This window comes from Amblyomma maculatum, chromosome 5 (genome assembly GCF_055883805.1).
Source record: "Amblyomma maculatum isolate TAMU_Amacu chromosome 5, ASM5588380v1, whole genome shotgun sequence".
Taxonomy (NCBI): domain Eukaryota; kingdom Metazoa; phylum Arthropoda; class Arachnida; order Ixodida; family Ixodidae; genus Amblyomma; species Amblyomma maculatum.
Genome location: NC_139348.1, coordinates 31,049,371 through 31,067,798, shown reverse-complemented (window position 1 = coordinate 31,067,798; position 18,428 = coordinate 31,049,371). Strand labels below are relative to the sequence as shown.

The 18,428-nt window shown below is 44.5% G+C and overlaps 1 protein-coding gene across 1 annotated transcript in view; it reads left to right on the top strand.

Moving 5' to 3' along the window:
- Window positions 1-5,825, top strand: part of LOC146187948 (uncharacterized) — a 51,169-nt gene extending 45,344 nt beyond the window's left edge. The window contains exons 5-6 of the mRNA XM_084603064.1: window positions 3,655-3,780; window positions 5,500-5,825. Coding sequence (XP_084459190.1) covers window positions 3,655-3,780; window positions 5,500-5,739 — 366 coding nt within the window. The 3' untranslated portion in view covers window positions 5,740-5,825. The remainder of the gene's footprint in view (window positions 1-3,654; window positions 3,781-5,499) is intronic.
- Window positions 5,826-18,428: the final 12,603 nt, after the last annotated feature.

Below are 18,428 nucleotides of genomic sequence, written 5' to 3'. Positions count from 1 at the left end.
TTGATGACCTAGACAGGAAAAGTAGAAAGGTAGGCTTGAAAATCAATATGCAGAAGACTAAGGTAATGTTCAGCCTCGGGAAGGAACAGCAGTTTACATTAGGTGCTGAAATACTGGATGTAGTAGGCGAATATATCTACTTAGGACAGGTAGTAACCGCAGATCCGGACCATGAAAAGGAAATAGCAAGGAGAATAAGATTGGGATGGAGCGTATTTGGCAAGCACTCGCCGATTATGGCTAGCAGCTTACCGGTATCGCTCAAGCGGAAAGTATACAACAGTTGCATCGTGCCTGTACTCACCTATGGGGCTGAAACGTCGGTGCTAACCAAGAGAGTTCTACTTAAGTTGAGGACCACCCAGAGGGCTATGGAACGAAAAATGGTAGGGGTAACATTAGGAGATAGAAAGCGTGCAGAGTGGGTCAGAGAAATAACTCAAGTTACCGACATTCTAGTAGAAATTAAGAAGAAGAAATGGACATGGGCAGGACATGTAGTGCGAAGAGAGGATAACCGGTGATCGCTGAGGGTAACAAACTGGATTCCAAGGGAAGGAAAGCGTAGCAGGGGGCGGCAGAAACTTAGGTGGGCGGATGAGATTAAGAAGTTCGCAGGGGTCAAGTGGATGCAGCTAGCACAGAACCGGGTTAAGTGGAGAAATATGGGAAAGGCCTTCGCCCTGCTGTTGGTATAATCAGGCTGATGATGATGATGATGATGATGAGTAACCGTTTGTTTTTAGCCAGAAAATGAAAAGTCGAAAGAAAAGTAATCGTCGACCAATTCAGCGACTGAAATATAATCAATAATGTAAGGATTAGTAATATAAAGGATCGATTTCAGGATGTATTATTTTACATATGCCCAGGCTGGATAAATAATTTGAAAGATTTCTGGAATAGCCGGTTGCCGTGTAGGAAATAGAGAAGGCTATTGATGGTTTGATCGTAGGCAAAGCGCCTTGGCCTGCCGGACGACATGCTGCCTTCTTAAAGCGTTCAAAATTCTGACTGCCCCGTTGATCCTTGGAGTTGTCCAAGAATGTTAAGGCCAATCCAGGCTGCATCTGTCGTTCACAACCACATGTTGCGCGTGTGCCCAAAACCGATGACCCGGAGAAACGATTATTGAGGGGTCCTATCGCCCAATAGTCCTTGCTAATGGAGGGTATAAAATATTTAGGCAAGCATAGGCGAATAGTCTTCAGGAAGCTGTAACGACCATCGTAAGGGCGTATCAAGACTTTAGGCATAATTCTGCTAGAGTGCTGTGGCGCATTTGGTGACCATGTGGTGATTATGCAGCTCATGTAAAAAAAAGCTTTTGATTGTGCCTTGCATGAGGTCCTTTCTTTTTTTTTCTATTTAGAGTTTTCCAACATTGGCCGCATAGCATTGAAAGGGTTAAAATTGTGTACACCAATTGTACAACACGTCTTCTTGTCTGGTGTGAGCGCTTACAGATCGACAGCGTTTCTCTTCAGTAAGGCAGCGATACCCACTTTTGCCCTTGTTGTTTGCAGCTCATCTTCAGTCGGTCTGCTGTCAATCGCTTATAACAACCACATCACAGGGCGCATGTAAATATTCTGCCCACGCAGGTGATATCGCCATATTTGGCTCAGAAAGAGAGAGCAATAAACAGGTCACGAGCGTTGTTGAACAATGTTTTGAATACACCGGAGCTCTGATCATCTGGCATAAGATTACCAATTATGGCATTGCCTTTGGGACCACCCGCCGGAGCATTACCATCGCTGAAGGGGTCTGATTGTTCGTTGTGCAAACGACTGCTATCGCGATCCACACTAGTGTTCAACGGCACCGCTGAAGTGTGGTAGTCGTTAGGGCACTCGACTGCTGCTCCCAAGGAAGCGGGACCGAATCCCGGCCGCTTTTCGATACAGGCGAAAAGCTAGGAGCCCATGTGATATGCGAGGCCATTGCATGTTAGGAAACCCCGAATGATTGGTATTTCCAGAGCCCTCTCATAACCTGAGTGCAAAGGGGAAGCCCGATGCGCGTATAGACAGACAGCTATCAAGGTTTACAATAGCCTCTATCTGCAACCTAAAATCACTTGCTGCTGGGCTAGTCGGTTTCGGTTCAGAATTAAATAGTTTTAAGGCCAGAAAACAGACCAAACACATAGGTAGGTGACAGTTCGAAGTTGGTGCTTCGTCTTGTCACCTACCTATGTGTCTTGTCTGTTTTTTGCGCCTTAAAACTATTTAATTATGTATCTGCACCCTATTCCTTGTCTCCAAGATCCCGTACGTGATAAACGTGTTGTTTGCACTATGGGCCAACATAGAAAGAGCATTACAGTGGTTCAACGCTCCTGAACCAAATATTGAGCGAAAGCACTATAGCTGCAGGTGACCGAGCGTTCTTCTTTTTTTCTTCCTCCTCAGTCCACATATAATGCCCCGCTTTAACTAATTCATATGAACATTACTTAGTGGCCTATAGGGGTAACGTGAATGTCAGGGTCCTAGCAGGCTGATTGTGACATAACCATCCCATGTGAAACGAGAGACCCAATTTGGCAGCTCCTGCCAGCCCTTGTGTCACGTGGGGTGTGACGTCACAGCGTCATGTGGGTAAGACGTAACTGCGGCCGGGTCATGCGAATGCTTCGAAGCGCGAGTAGTATTGCTTTTGCAATAAAAATCATTGAATGTTTGCTGTTTTCATTAGGGCTTCGAAATGTAATCATATGAGTCAAATTAATTTCTTTTGTCCTGTTAAAAAAGTGTGCCCGCCAATTATTCATAAATACTTTTCTGCGACAAGTTGTGTCGCGGTTTGTTTTTCTATGCGTGTGTGATCAAAAGGGTCACTTTACGCGCAGATTCACAAAAGGAAGATTGCGCAATCAGCTTCTAGAACGTTGTCTTCGTGAACTGTTACTTTCAAGATAATGAAGGCATGCTTTTCGCAACTGTATCTCAAAGTATGAGTAAGAAAAACGTTCATGACTTCATAGACTCAGTGCTTCCCGTGCCAATGTACCATTTGCTATACTTTCGAGATCCAGGACTGGATGTGTTTAACCGTTTAAAGGAAATGGCAGTAATAACGTTCGTTAAACCTTTCTTCTTTTAAACTGCACAAAAGCGAACTGGCCGGTAAAACCTGGCTTCATGACAAAGGCGTTTTATACCATGCACAAGAAATTGTTTTATTTGCAAGAAACCCGGTACAATAGAACACGTACTCCTGGACTACTGTGGCCCAATATAATCTCCAGAACATACAACAGCACAACATTAAAGAAACGGTCCCAACTCAACCTACATCGCATAGGTTTCTTGACGGTGGATGTACTGTATGGTATACCGTACCATTTAGTTGTTGTCGTAGGCCTCCACGCTTTGTGAAAAATGAAAATGCAGTTTGAACGTGCCGTGCCAACTAATGCTCCGTGCGCCGACACCTGAATGAAAGTGCTGTCTGTCTTTGAGAAGCGTATCGAGCGCTTCGTGATCCAAACCCAATGAAGTGTAGTACTTTATGGTTTATACTGCGGTAGAAGAACCAAAACCACTGAATGAAATTGGCTGACTTTATCACTGCAAATCATGAATGCTGGAATGCACGGGTACTTATGGCTGCTTTTGTTTGACATGCTTCGTTAAATTTTCGCAGTTCTGCACTGAGCGAATCTTTTTTCGAAACTTGAAAACGAACATCTACGACAAAGGCGTGTCGAGCTTCGACAAGGAAGGCCAGTGGACAATTGTGTACGACACTGAGTACAGCATAGCAGAAAAGGTGAGCTAGTGAGCTTTTTTTTTTTTACAGAACATTGTAACCATTCTAGTAGCTGTAATAATATTGTGGAACCAGCTCGAAAAAAAAATACCAAAAAAAGGAAGCGCATGTCATCTTCTCTTTCTTTGTTTTGTTTTTTTTTTTTGTCTGTCTTATGTTGGCTCTCCAATGGAAATAACTCTCTGCATGTTACTACACTTTATATTTCGTTGGCTGGCAGTGACTAAGAAACGAGAGAATCCTACATGAGTTTGATCTCCACAGGACGTAGGCTCGTGTAAAAAACTCACTGATTGATGCAATCTTTAAAATGCTCGTGCGTTTTTTCGTGGAAAGAAATAAAATAATTAATAGGAACAGTTCCGCACCAACTAAACACCCCACTTCTTCTGAGTAACAACTTAATTCAGCTTATGCGTTGCTGACTCGAGGTTGGCATACTGAATTCAAAATTAAATTCGTTGATTTTATACGCCCATCACTTGCAGATTTATTTCTCTCCTTGCTTTAGGATAATATATTCGACAAAACAATTGTACCAACTCTTGAATCTGTAGGCAGCTAAGTTACTTAAATTTCTAAATGTTTGCGGGTGCTGAGTCATCTCCCTCTAGAGTTTGCAATATCTTTTATTATTTTTCTTGATTGCATACAGCAGAAGAAAATAAACTATAATATTCACAAATGTATAGTCTCATAACTAGGTGAACCTGTGGGACCATTCGGCACGTAATGGCAAGCGATGGTTGTGAATGCCAATAGCCGGAGAAAATAATATGTACATGGGGTCAATATGAAGACCTTGCATTCAGTTTGATTAACATTAATATATTTCTATGCTTCAGCCAGCCTTATGAGTTTTTATCCACTGGCAAACACTGCATAGTGGAGCGAATATAATAATTGACACAAAGGTGCACAAATGGGCACCTATGCAATACAAGAGTATGACAGCATAGTATAGGACGTCTGCGAACTGACCAACAATAGTAGGCGAGTCTCGGTGCGGTACATTTAAAATTATTTGAGAGAAACGTCTGGTAGGAATTAGGCTTCCGTAAAAAAAATTATTATGTGTACAACATCCATCATGTCATTTATGCATGGAAGTGTGGACGATGCTTTGCTCCTGTAATTGAAAAGGAAAACAACAACTACCTCTTCTAACATAGTTAGCTGAGAAAAATAAAAACCTTAGTTGCCAGGTGCTGTATGAGCGTTACATGATCCAAGGAACATTTCTGCAAAAGCAAAGCTTTGGCAAGCGATGACAACTGCATAAAGCCAATCTCTGAATGCAACGCTGCATTGGTTGGTTAAAGAGTATATGTAATCTCACTCATAACGTAGTGCACACACATGGGTATTATTGCCGAGTCCAGTATTAACTTATTCACGCATTCAGGAAACAGAAATAGGTCTAACTTCTTACGCTGACTTAGTTTTTTCGCCTTTCCATATTTTCACTAATGATGTAATTGTAGCGATGAGATCTTTGATCATGGCATTTGTATGATGCTCTCAACGGCTGAGCGCTGATACGGTGCACATGAAAGTCTAATAAAAAGTTAAAACGATGTACTGCAGTGTTTTGGAATCGCACGTGAATAGCCACGATTACTCCTTTGATTCAAACGCATACATTGCACTTTACTTTGCCAAGGCTTATGTAACGAATCCTGTAAAGCTAGGGGGAGTAAAACATGCCCGCTTTTGCAGCTTTGCGCCGGCAAGCAGGCGCACATGGGCCTGGCATACGGTGTGGCTGCGTACGGCCTCGAGTACAGCGACTACGGCAACGAGTGCCCCAGCATGTCGACGAGCGGCGCGTACGGACGCACACGGCTTGTGAAGGAGCTGGTCGAGTTCTTCAAGACTGGCCCCAGTGCCAACAAAGTGCTCGAGTGCATCACCAACAGGACTAATTCACAACAAAGAGGGGATTCTCCACCAGAATGAGACCAGCATCCTTGATTGTAAATTTTGTGATATATACTACGGCGAGTAAAGTTAATCTGACTCCCTGCAGCTTGTAGCAATAAAGATCCTTTGTTCCTAAATTACGCAAGTTATCCATGATTTTTGGGGCAGATGAAAGCTTACCTAGCCTGAGTACAGAACTCTTTGGCATTATAGTTGAATAGTGTGGCAAGCCATCTATGAAGAAGAAACTTGTGAATGTTACTAAGTAGTTAGTAACCACTACGATAACACCGCAAGGTATTGGAAATAAAATGACATACAGGACTGAGGTATCAAGAGGAAAGAAGAGTTTGAGAAAAAAGGAATGCGTATGTTGGTATCCTACAATAAATAAAAAGAATTTGACATGTGCGTGCTATGTTATTTTGAGGAAAGATAACTGGTGCTATTTTCCAACAAGGAATCGTATTACAACAAAAGACGTGAAACTCAGGGCTTCGCAAAGAGCTTGGGGAGCAAATGAGAAACAAGTTTTGTGAGAATTATGCGGTCACTACCCGCCACCTTAAAGCGTTAACAAGACGCTAAGGAAGGGGCCTATGTCCTATTTGTAGGGATGTCTGTCTAGTGTCTTGGCGCTTACATTGGCTACGTGTGTTGGCTAGTTCGCAACCCACTACCCATACCCAATGGGGAAATAGCGTCTCCCGTTTCGACAACCGGCTTTCTGGTGGCGTACACTTGCAAAAGGCTCCGCAAACGCCGCAGCATTTTTTGGAGAGTGAAATCAGTTTTAACACCATTCTCCTTAAATATTGGTTCATGAGTCTGTTCGAAATTTTCAAATAAGATCAAATTCGCCTTTTTTTGACCAGAAAGAAAGGAAGGTGAGTACACGCAAAAAAGAAAAAAAAAGCTTCAACGAGCTTAACGACCTTCTCAGCCCTGTGTGGACAAGCACAGTAGAGATGTTTAGTTAATTAGTTTAGCGCTACCACTCACCGCCAATTTCTACCACTACCGCGCACCGTCCGCCACGCAAGCACTGATTGGCACATTTTTGCCGAATCTCCCGAAATTTGACGGGAACGTGGCGCAATCTGTCGTCATCAGGTGATCTGTGTTTATATACTGACACTCGCGCGGTAGCGGTAGGTGGGGTGGGGGGGGGGGGGGGTAGGGGAGGTTAGCGGTAGCGCCAAATTGACGTCTTCAATAGCAATGACTCGGATAAATTTAGGGCACAAACGTACGATCTGCAGGCAGAGAAATAGGGTTGTGCAAAGAGACATAGCGCACGAGTTTTAGAAACTAAAATGGCTCAGTGTTAGCCTGACACTCGAGCTCAAAAAAATAACACAACAGGAACTGCGAAATAGATAAAAGAATATTAGCAGTGCCAGTGTTACAGTACTAGCTTCAAACAAAAATACATACAGCATGTCAGTATGATACGCGGGATCTATGGTTGCCTCCTAATAAAGTGTACAACAAAATACAAACATTTGTACAAGGCACTCTAGTCGTTTAACGAGTGACATAATGAGAAGGTAAACTTTGAGGAAGATCCCTAAATCTGCTTCAGAACTGGAGCCTTTTTCAAAGCGCTATCAGCTAGTCAATTGGAAATTGACGGAAGCAGATAACCCAACAGCTGAGCACCGTAGTTAGTTCGTGGTCCAGGTATAAAAAACAACGTATAGAGCACGTTGGTAAGACAGTTGAAGGTGCACCAGTTTACGTATAAAGGCAATGTTATACTTGACTTTTGCAGGTCTGAGCGAGGCGTAACACGTGCTGGTGAAAATGTTGATTTTATCAGCAACCTCGCACGGCTGGTGAAGAGTGGAAGTTCGGGTTTGTCGGTCTAGACAGTTCATTCCGACGCACGAATGCAGCGCATACAACATGAAGACACAGAAATAACACTTGCCAGGGCTCTTTTGTTTGACTAGCCCAGGGTTCACCGGATGGCGCTCCAAGCGCATTTTCGCAGAGCGTGTATTATCTTGTTTAGTTGATGTGCACGTGCCCTATGTAGGGTGACAGTAGTGTAGGTGGAATATGAATAAAGATTTAAATAGGAGCAGCTTGACTACAGCCGGAAGGAGATGACCATGCCAGTATAAGAGACAAACGACATGAGACATTTTCAAAGCTTTGTGATTTATATGTGCATCCCAAAGTATCTTGATTCTTAAAAGCACTTCAAGCGCATTAAAAGCACTCACAACGTCACTTGATTTAGAGCTGGGCAATATTGTCCCAGGCATGTTTACTCTGCACCTTTTCGGAATAAGAAACATGTTTTGTTCATGGCTGCGGCGGTCAAGAAATAAGAGTGCATCATTCAAATTTTCAATCAATCGGGATAATTTTCAGTGAACATCAGTAGCATAAACTATAATATAAGCATCTCAATTGTTACGTTAATATCATCATTTATATGCAGGCTGAGTAAGAAAGGTAAAAAATACTTCGTGTTTGTACTGCACATGTGCTGAGCAGCTCAGGTGAAGTGAAGCCATTAGGCTCTAAAAACAGCATACGCTGAGACAGATCGGAACGCATGTGAGCGCTAGAGTAGCTCTGCGAAATTCATGCTGTGGCCGCTTAATAAAAGAACATCGGGATTTTAAAATTTTAAATACACGAAAAACATCCACAAAAACGTCCAGTGATAAATTATGGTCTACAACATTACGCAGAATAAATTCTTTGGGCTGAAAGGGCAGTTTTAGCGGAGGCATTTTACTTAAAGCAATGCTCTGGTTCCGTGACGGTACTTTGTCCTACTGAAGAAAGCAGGTATGTGCCAGTTGCTTTTTCAAAGGCCTTTGGGAAACGCAAGAGAAAAATTGCTTTATAATGGCATAAATTGTTCCTGTCACCCGTTTTAAACAGTGGAATCAGTTTTTCTGTTCACCTTTGAGGGAAAAATACCGAGTGAAAGACAGATTGACGATATTTCTAATGACTGGTGTGCATGTGTCTATAACATACATGACCGGTAATACCTGTTTACCATCAATGTCGCTGGAGAACTGGAGTTAACGTTGTAAAAGACGGGACATGATTCTTCAGGCGCTAGTGGAGCAAGACGGACAGTGTAATTATTTCTAGAGCCAATAAAATGTGTAGACTGTAAGCAGGATGCTATAATACTGGTCCCCCACTCATGTCTCAATGACTCTCCCATATTCATGACTGTTGTCTTTGTATTGATTTGTTCGTAAAGCTTCTTGTACTTCTACCGTCTTGGTATTCCCGGCCGCTTCCTCCACGCCAATAATTTCTTCCTTCTGTCGTTTAATTCTACAGTATTCTATGTATATTTTATTCCTTTAGGCCTATACTTGTTCACAATGTTTCTATTTGTGTTGGAGCGTATTTGCAAAAAGCAAAGCTGTGAAATGTCGCCGGTTTACGGAGTACTACAACGGCGGCAAAGCCATCACTGCGGTCGAACTCATCAAAGACGCTATAGAAAAACATGCCTATCACAAAGTGAACGCCTTCAATTATACTGTGAGCAAATATCCTTGCAGCATGCCTTTGTTCCGTACGCGATGCCATATAATATTCTACTGCCTTGCAGATTACCGAAATAACTGCCATGAAGTATGATTTATAAGGCTAAGGCGGATTTGTATCAGGTGTGCCCAGAAGCGAGTGCATGGACTTATTTTATGGCTTCGATGTGGACAACTGCCACCGCTAAAAAAATATGACCAACCGGGCACGACAGTTGTGTGTGCTACAAAGACTCAGCCGAACGCCCCAGCGGAGCCATTTGAGCAAATTGTGTTAAGTATGTTGCACACCTTAGTCAGTCAGCAAAAACATATTACACGCGCAGCTTTGTGCATGTGCGCATTATACATGTAGTATTCTATATATGTGCATTGGTAGGTCGCAAACAGTTATAATTCGGAACGTCTGTACACTGCGTGCAGCAGCTCATGCTTGTTCAGTTTTGTATTTTGTTACTAGTGTATATACACGGCAGTTTATTTCACGTTTACAAAATTTTGTGAAAACTGTCTGTTCGACCTGTGCAAGTGATTTTACACCAAGGCTGATGAATATACCTCATAGCGCTCGATAGCTGGATGCTAAATTAGCTGTAGTACTTCTTTTTATTTTATGTGAAAGTGCAGGCCGTGTATAAATTTTCATAATCGAATACGCTAGTCGGACTAGTTAACATCAAAACACGCAACCGAAAGTTTATTTAGTTGACTTTCGGGCATGTACATTCATAAATTTGCATCTATAGAATCTCTTGCGCATCAGATACAAACGTCATTTGCAGATTTGATCCTTCGCAAGACGTTAGCTTATTTCTGTTGACTTTTCTGCACGGCACGACTTCATTATACAGCTGTGCCACGCAGTAAAGACAACTAGACGAGCTTTCACGTGCTCATATTACGTATTCAATATTTCGAACCCCCATATGATTAGGATAGCTTAGAAAGACATCTCGAGTTTGCTTTCAACGCCTTCACACTCGTAACAATGACTCTTAAAATAAGAAATAAAGAATATTGGTTGTTTAGGGATTTAGTCGTTTAATTCTCATTCTTTTTTGCATTCCTAATGTACACGTGTCTTTATTACCCAACTGCACAGACCGCGCATATAGACATACCACGTAGTTCTGACCATAGAGAAGGTATTTTTTATTTGTCCCTGAAGTGCACATTATTAGTGTCGATGTTTGCACGAATCCGTCCTTTTCTTAAAGGGGCGATGCCGACAAAAAGAAATTGCCCTTCTTCCATAGAGTGTAATTTTGCTTCAAATAGACAACTGTCATCTAAATATAGCATATTCTAACCTGTAAGAGGAAGAACCCGAGAGGACTGCAGAATCGGCAGTGGAGAAATGCGAAAGCTTGAGCGTTGCTCCTGCACTCAGTACATCGTGCGCTACTTGTCGAACGCAACCAGCGTTCCGCTGAATGCATCAAAGTTCACCGGGGTTTGTAATTGGTTTACAGGAAAGGAAAGACGCAGTATCTCTCACTCGCGGTATTCCGCTACTATTATGTTGTTGTTGTTGTGGCTGTAGGAAGAAACAAAAGAAAATGCATGGGCCTGCTACTGGCTCTGTAGCTGAGCCACCTCCGCTGCCTCGTGCGGACTGAAAAAAAAATCTGATTTATTTATAGGAAGGAAAAGGTGCGATAACTGTCTCATTTGTTTTCTGTGGACACCGCAACCGCGCCCTAAGGGAAGGGAGGAAGGTGGGAATGAAAGTGGAAAGAAAGAGGAGCCGTAGTGGAGGACTACGGATTAATTTCGACCACCTGGGGATCTTTAACGAGCGCTGACATCGCACAGCACATAGACGCCTCTTCGTTTCGCCTCCATCGAAACGCAGCCGCCGAGGTCGGGTTCGAGCCCGGGTACTCCGGCACAGTAGTCGCGCGTCTTACTACTGCACCACCCCGGCGGGCCGGACAGAAGAGAAAAAAAAACTGATTTATTTATAGGAAGGGAAAGGCGAGGTAACTGTCTCACTTGTTTTCTGTGGACATCGCAACCGCGCCGTAAGGGAAGGGAGGAAGGTGGGAGTGAAAGTGAAAAGAGAGGAGGAGGAACCGTAGTGGAGGGCTACGGAGTAATTTAGACCACGTGGGGATCTTTAACGTGCGCTGACATCGCACGGACAGAAGAAAAAAAACTGATTTATTTATAGGAAGGAAAGGCGCGGTAACTGTCTCACGATTTCTGTGGACACCACAACCGCGCCGTAAGGGAAGGGAGGAAGATGGGAGTGAAAGTGGAAAGAGAGAAAGAGGAGCCGTAGTGGAGGGCTACGGAGCAATTTCGACCACCTGGGGATCTTTAACGTGCGCTGACATCGCACAGCACACGACGCCTCTTCGTTTAGGACAGAAGAGAATTGAATTGATTGATTGATTTATAGGAAGGGAAAAGCGCAGTAACTGTCTCACTTGTTTTCTGTGGGCACCGCAATCGCGCCGTAAGGAAAGGGTGGAAGGTGGGAGAGAAAGCGGAAAGAGAGAAAGAGGAGTCGTAGTGGAGGACTACGGAGTAATTTCGACCACCTGGGGATCTTTAACGTGCGCTGACATCGCAAAGCACACGGACGCCTCTTCGTTTCGCCTCCATCGAAACGCAGCCGCCGAGGTCGGGTTCGAACCCGGGAACTCCGGCACAGTAGTCGAGCGTCTTACCACTGTACCAGAGGGAGTGTAATTTCTCTTCTGTCCGCCCCGCCGGGGTGGCGGACAGAAGAGAAATTACACTCCCTCTTCTCATCCCGGCCTCGGCGGCTGCGTTTCGATGGAGGCGAAACGAAGTGGCGTCCGTGTGTTGTGCGATGTCAACGCACGTTAAAGATCCCCAGGTGGTCGAAATTACTCCGTAGCCCTCCACTACAGCCCCCCTTTCTCTCTATTCACTTTCACTCCCACCTTCCTCCCTTCCCTTACGGCGCGGTTCAGGTGTCCACAGAGCAAGTGTGACAGATACTGCGCCTTTCCCTTCCTATGAACCAACCAACCTAACCTACACTCCCTCTTCGTCTTTCTCTCCCTCTTCTTTTTCTTTCTTGGACAGAAGAAATTAGACAAGAAAAAGAAGAGGGAGAGAAAGGCGCGCGCCGCAACAGCAGCCGTCGTCCACCACCACCGAAGCGGTGGCGGGTGCAATGACGGCCTACGACAGATAAAAATTCGGTGGCAGGCTAGCCCCCACCGCAAGCGGCGGTGACCAGCCTGCCCTGCACCATCAGGGGTGTCAATGTACTACTATTATCCTCAGGTTGCCCCGTCGGGCTGGTGCAGTGGTAAACGCCCGACTGCTGTGCCGGAGTACCCGAGTTCGAACCCGACCTCGGCGGCTGCGTTTCGATGGAGGCGAATCGGAGTGGCGTCAGTGTGCTGTGCGATGTCAGTGCACGTTAAAAAACTGCAGGTGCTCAAAATTTCCGGAGTCCTCCACTACGGCGTCTCTCATAGCCTTAGTCGCTTTGGGATGTTAAAGACCACAAACCAAACTAAAGATCCCCAGGTGGTTCAAATTACTCCGTAGCCCTCCACTACGGCTCCCCCTTTCTCTCTTTCCACTTTCCCGCCCACCTTTCTCTCCCACAAAGTATAGCGCCAATTCCGAGCAACATGGACCTGGACCCCAAGCTCCTTCAAGGCAGAAAGGAAGCGAGGACCGAATTCATTGCAAAAATATATGCTCCTGAAGACGCGACCGTGTATGCAGATGCGTCCTCAAGAGGAGGAGACACCAAAATTGTAATGGCCACGGTGGTCGATTCGTCTGTACGCGAAATGACCAGTACGTCAATGCTAGACTGCATATAAGCAGAGGCCGAAGAAGTAGCCGTTGATTTAGCGGTGGGGGATGGCTTAGAACAGGGCGATCACTAACTACACTCACGAACTCTTAAACAGCCTGCCGAAATGACATGAATGACAAGATAGGCCGCCAAGCTCTCATCTTACTCGTAGCGAGCGACAAAATTTAAAACCACTGGGAAGAAATGACCACACAGAAAATTATATGAGTACCGGGGCACATTGGGTGCGGGCAACAAAGAAGCCGGCAGGTCAGCTCAAGCATACACTACTTTCCGAGCATCCGACGAGACCAAGGAACTTTTGCCAGCACGTAAGGAATACTCAGCCATACTAGAAATCTATAGAGCCAGAAGAATGCGATATCTTCAAGCTCTATATATCTATATGGCTATCTATATCTATGGCTCTATATACGAGCAGAAAATGCGCCGCACTAATCTGTCAACAGAGGGGAAGCTGTCATTTGGATAGAATTACAAACCTTTTCGTACCCAAACCTGCACATGCTGAACAAAATCCATCCCACGATATACGCGAACACATGCCCTGGTGCGACGAGAAACCCACATCATATCACATCACATGGGCCTGGCAAAACATAGGCGTGGACTCCAGAATACGAAACCAGAGTACAGAGCAATGGCAAACTCTTCTGTACACCTACCGCTGCGAAGACCAGCAGAGTATGGTGTAGCGAGCTTAACGGGCGGCAGTGGCCAGCGGAGCTCTGGACTGAGGGCAACCGACAATGGTTGGACGTGGATGAGGTCGACCGAGATGACTTCTGGGGTTGCAACCAGCAGACATCTCGAGAGCCCCAAAACCGCCGAAAAATGACATAGAGCCAAATAAAGATTTTCCTTGCTTCCTTTGCAAGTAAAATCCTTGCTATCACATTAAATTTTTGTATCAATCCTAGAAGCTTCACAGCGCTGCCGTTTGCTTAGAATGGCGGCGACCCATCCTTTAAGTGAGTTTGTAATCAGTTCGAATAACTGCCGGAATGGTTTGTAAAAGTAATTTTATCTCCTGTAAATGTGTCTTTTGCGGCCAGACAAAATTCAAGTTTGCAAAGCACAGAGGAAAATAAAATTTTTTAACTTCACACAGTAGCTGACACTTTTTCTTAAAGTGACGAAACGTATTCTCGTTCAAATAATTTCTTTAAAATCTTTCAAGACTGATATCAGGCCGCGGTATACCCCTACGACCCCTATACAATTTATTTTGTATTCCTTGATGCTCGTGGGTTTTATTTTTATCCACCGAACGATTTCTGTAATGTTTAGGTGGGGCTTAGGTAAAGTGAGACGGGGAACACAGCAAATTACCTATTGATATGGCATATAGATTGTTCTGCAACTTTATCGAACCCCCATTTGAAAAATTCTCCAATCTCAACCGTAGGCTCACTTGGGCTGAAATTGCGCACAAAGCTCGCCAGTTCTCCCTTTCTTTACGAGGTAAGTTTAACCACGGTGCTTACTTGGTTTCGCCGCACATGATGAGAAACCAGAACCGTCTGCGACGAGAATGAGGAGCAAAAAACGCCAACGCAGTTTCCAGCTAGATGGATGGAATATAGGAGCGTCCCCTTTGAAACGGGGTGGTAGCAGTAGCTATCATGCTCATTTTTCTCCCTATATCTTAATTATTGTTTTAGACTGGTTAACTATACCATCACTCTATTTATTGATTTTTTTTTTCTACATTACTAACATTACGCCACTTCTCTGCTTTTAAGCCACCAATTTTCCAGTCGTTTTTTGCTAGTTTCCATCGCTGGTTTATTCACCTGGCCACTGGTATCTCTAAACCCCAGAGCTTCAGGAACAGTGACTGCGTCTGCATCAACTTCCAGATGGATAACATTACATTCTAGCATAATATGGTCAATTGTTTCACTGCAGTTACCACATTAAACACATGCGTCATCTTCATTGTTAAATTTCTTTTTGTAGCTGCGTGTTCTAAGACACCCTGATCTAGCTTCAAAAAGTAGGGCACTGCCTCTTGAGTTATCAAAGAAAGCTTCCTTCCTGATCTGCCTTTTCCACTTTCGGCATAATTCCACACTCTGTTTCTTTTTTATCGAATTTATCCAATTTTTACCTTCTGTGTTTTTCACCTGTTGCTTAACGCTCTTTATTTCTCCGTCCTTGTGACTAGCATACTTACTAGTTAGTTTCCTAGTTCTTTTCCTCTATTGTGAGTCAACTCTTTTTAAATATAGATATTTAAATACTTTAGCTGGCCATCTGTTACTGTCCAATTTCCTCAGGCGTGCCTCATATAATATTTTACTCTGAGCTTCCCGTACTTCGAAAGATGCCCAGCCCATATCTCCCTGTGGTTTTGCCGTGGGCACCTATATAGTGCTAATCGTCCGACGGCACTCTGATTTATTTCTAATGTCGACTGTACCTCTGATTTTAGGCACATAACCACTTTCCGAAAGTAAGTCCGAGCACCATAATTCCTTTACAAATACCCCTCAAAACCTCGTACCTGTTGTATCCCCACAGTGCCCTATGCTTCATTATCTCGGAATTTCTTCGCCCTTTGGCCTTAAGTGATTGCTCATGCTTTCCAATGTATGCCAATCCTTCGTTTACCCATACCCCCAAATATTTATATTCTACGGCTCTGGGTATTTCATGGCCTTGTGTTTTAAGGTCTTGATCAGTTCAGCCGTTCCACCAGACCCGACTTAACTGCACTAAAACTGAAGCCTAGAGCATCCCCTTCGTCTCCGCAATACACAATTAGAGTTTGAAATTTTTCCACACTCTCAGCTAGCAGCACAATATTATCTGCATACATCAAACCGGGGAGGCGCTGCTCTACCGCTTTTCCACCTAATCTATATGATAGGTTAAAACTTAGGTTACTGTCTTGTATCCAACGTTCCAGGTTTATCATATAAAGCGTGAACAGCAGCGGTGTTAGAGGACCTCCTTGTCTTAATCCTTTGCATACTTTGACATCTTCCGTACTGCTTATCCCTTCCCATGCAATTTCTACTTTGGTATCTCGGTATATTTCCTGTAGGAACTCTGTTATTTCATAACCGATACCTTCTTCTTTTAATACGTTCCACTGAAACTGAAGCCTAGAGCATCCCCTTCGTCTCCGCAATACACAATTAGAGTTTGAAATTTTTCCACACTCTCAGCTAGCAGCACAATATTATCTGCATTCCCTTTTTAAGTTGTCGTACGCCCCGTTTATGTCCAGGAAGGCCAAATACAAAGGTCTATTTTCCACTCTAGATATTTCGATGCATCGGGTAAGCACAAATCTAAGCGCCTACCATTTCTAAAGCCGTTCTGAAGTTCTCCGACTATCTTGTTACTTTCTACCCATGCTTGCACCTTTAATTTCACCGCCTGCATGACCACCTTGTACATAACAGATGTTATGGTAATCGGCCTGTAGGATTTTATGTGCATCCTTTCGCCTTTCCCTTCATAAATCAAATTTATTTTACTCTGCCGCCAGCTGTCCGAAATTTGCGTATTCGTTATGACTGTTTCCAAAGCTTTTAACAACGTTTCCTTACTTTTTGGACCAAGTTCATTAATCAGCTTGATCGGAATTCCATCTATTCTTGTATATGTGTTTTTAGAAATATTGTCTTTTTCCTGTTTAGATTGGTCAGTTCTAAGCTGCTTTGTATTCTGCTACCTTCTGTTGCTTCCTGATATACGGAGATTACCCTATCGTCGCTCTTAAATGACTCACTGCATTGTCTTCCTTTAAATAGAGCAGGTGTTGTCTTCATCCTTGTCCTTCGCCTCCGCGCTGTTATTCCTTAAACATGTACCAACTAGCTCAACTCTCCATTTTATTGAACAATTTCACTCGTTACCTTGAATCCAATCCTGCTTTCTTTGATTCTTTTTCCCTAGCCAGCTTATATGGTTCCAGAATTTTCTTGCTCCGCCTTAGAGGCATCGTGTAGTCAGCCATCCAGCGAACGGTGGACTGCTTTATTTTACTTTGGACGAGAGCCTGTACTTCAAGTTTCTTTTGTCGAGATGATTCCATTTTTGGTCGATTTCCTCCTGAGATACCTGTGCTTTGCCACTCGGTGTTCCCTTGAAGCAGCCCGTCGTTGTGAGGCAGCTGTGATGCCTTCTGGCGTCGCTGGGGGAAAGCGCTGCGGTTCAAAAGCGCCGAGGGAAGCATAACACGTTCCTGCAATGTTGCTAGATGGCGCCACTGCTGCCCTTTCGCAGAAAATTTATGTATGCGTTTATTGCCCTTCAGTCCCGTCGCAGACGGTTCTGTTTTCTCACAATGCGCTGCCAAACCAAGTAAGCACCATAGCCATACTTACCTCGTAAAGCAGGCGAGAACAACGCGGACGTGTTCTGTGCAGTTTCAGCGCAGATGAGCCTCCAGTAGAGGCGGGAGAATTTTTCAGACGGGGTTGATAAAGTTGCAGAACAGTGTGTTTATATATATAGTCTCTGTTGGCGACTGGGGGTAGGTAAACAGAGCCGGTACAGGTGCAATTACACGGTGCGTGTTTTAGGTACGTCCTGCGAGTCCGAAGCCGATTCACTTCAACGTCGTTTTCACTACGAGCGCCCCCTGGCATTCCTCCCTCCTTAAGCACGCACACACTCACACGTGCATATAAGCGGACAAAAGCAAAAAAAAAATTGCAGATGCAGTTTGTCAGTCACCGCGCAAAGTACGCCTTCAATCGCAAGACATGAACTGTCTCTGGACGAGGTAGCCTACGGCCTGTGTGCTCTGATGCATCCGGGAGCACCTCGTAATTGACGTTGCTGAGGCGCCACACGATTTTAAATCGTCCAAAGTAGCGGCAAATTAGCTTGTCTGACAGGCCGCGGCGTCGAGCAGGAGTCCACACCCACACCTGGTCCCCAGTGTTGTAGGAAGCTTGTCTGTGGCGGAGGTTGTACCGGCGTGAATCCCTGTCCTGTTGCTGGGTGATGTGGGCGCGTGCTAGTTGGCGTGCTTGCTCAGCATCTTGGGCAAACTGCTCGGCGTCAGAACAAAGTTCGGTATCTGTTTTGCAAGGGAGCATTGCATCCAGCATCGTCCGAACCTCCCTGCCGTTAAAGAGGCGAAACAGCGTGAAACGTGTAGTCTCTTAGACTGCCGTATTGTATGCGAATGTCACATATAGTACGATCGCATCCCAAGTCTTGTACTGGGCTCCGACGACCTCCGGCGCTGCATGGTTATAGAAAAAAAAACACACTACACACACAAGAGAATTAAACCAAGACGTTAACACAGTACTATTGTGCTGGGCGCCGACATACATCGCCAGCATATCCGCGATGGTCTTTTCCGTCAGCCCATTGGTCTGCGGACGGTAAGCAGTAGCTTTTTGATG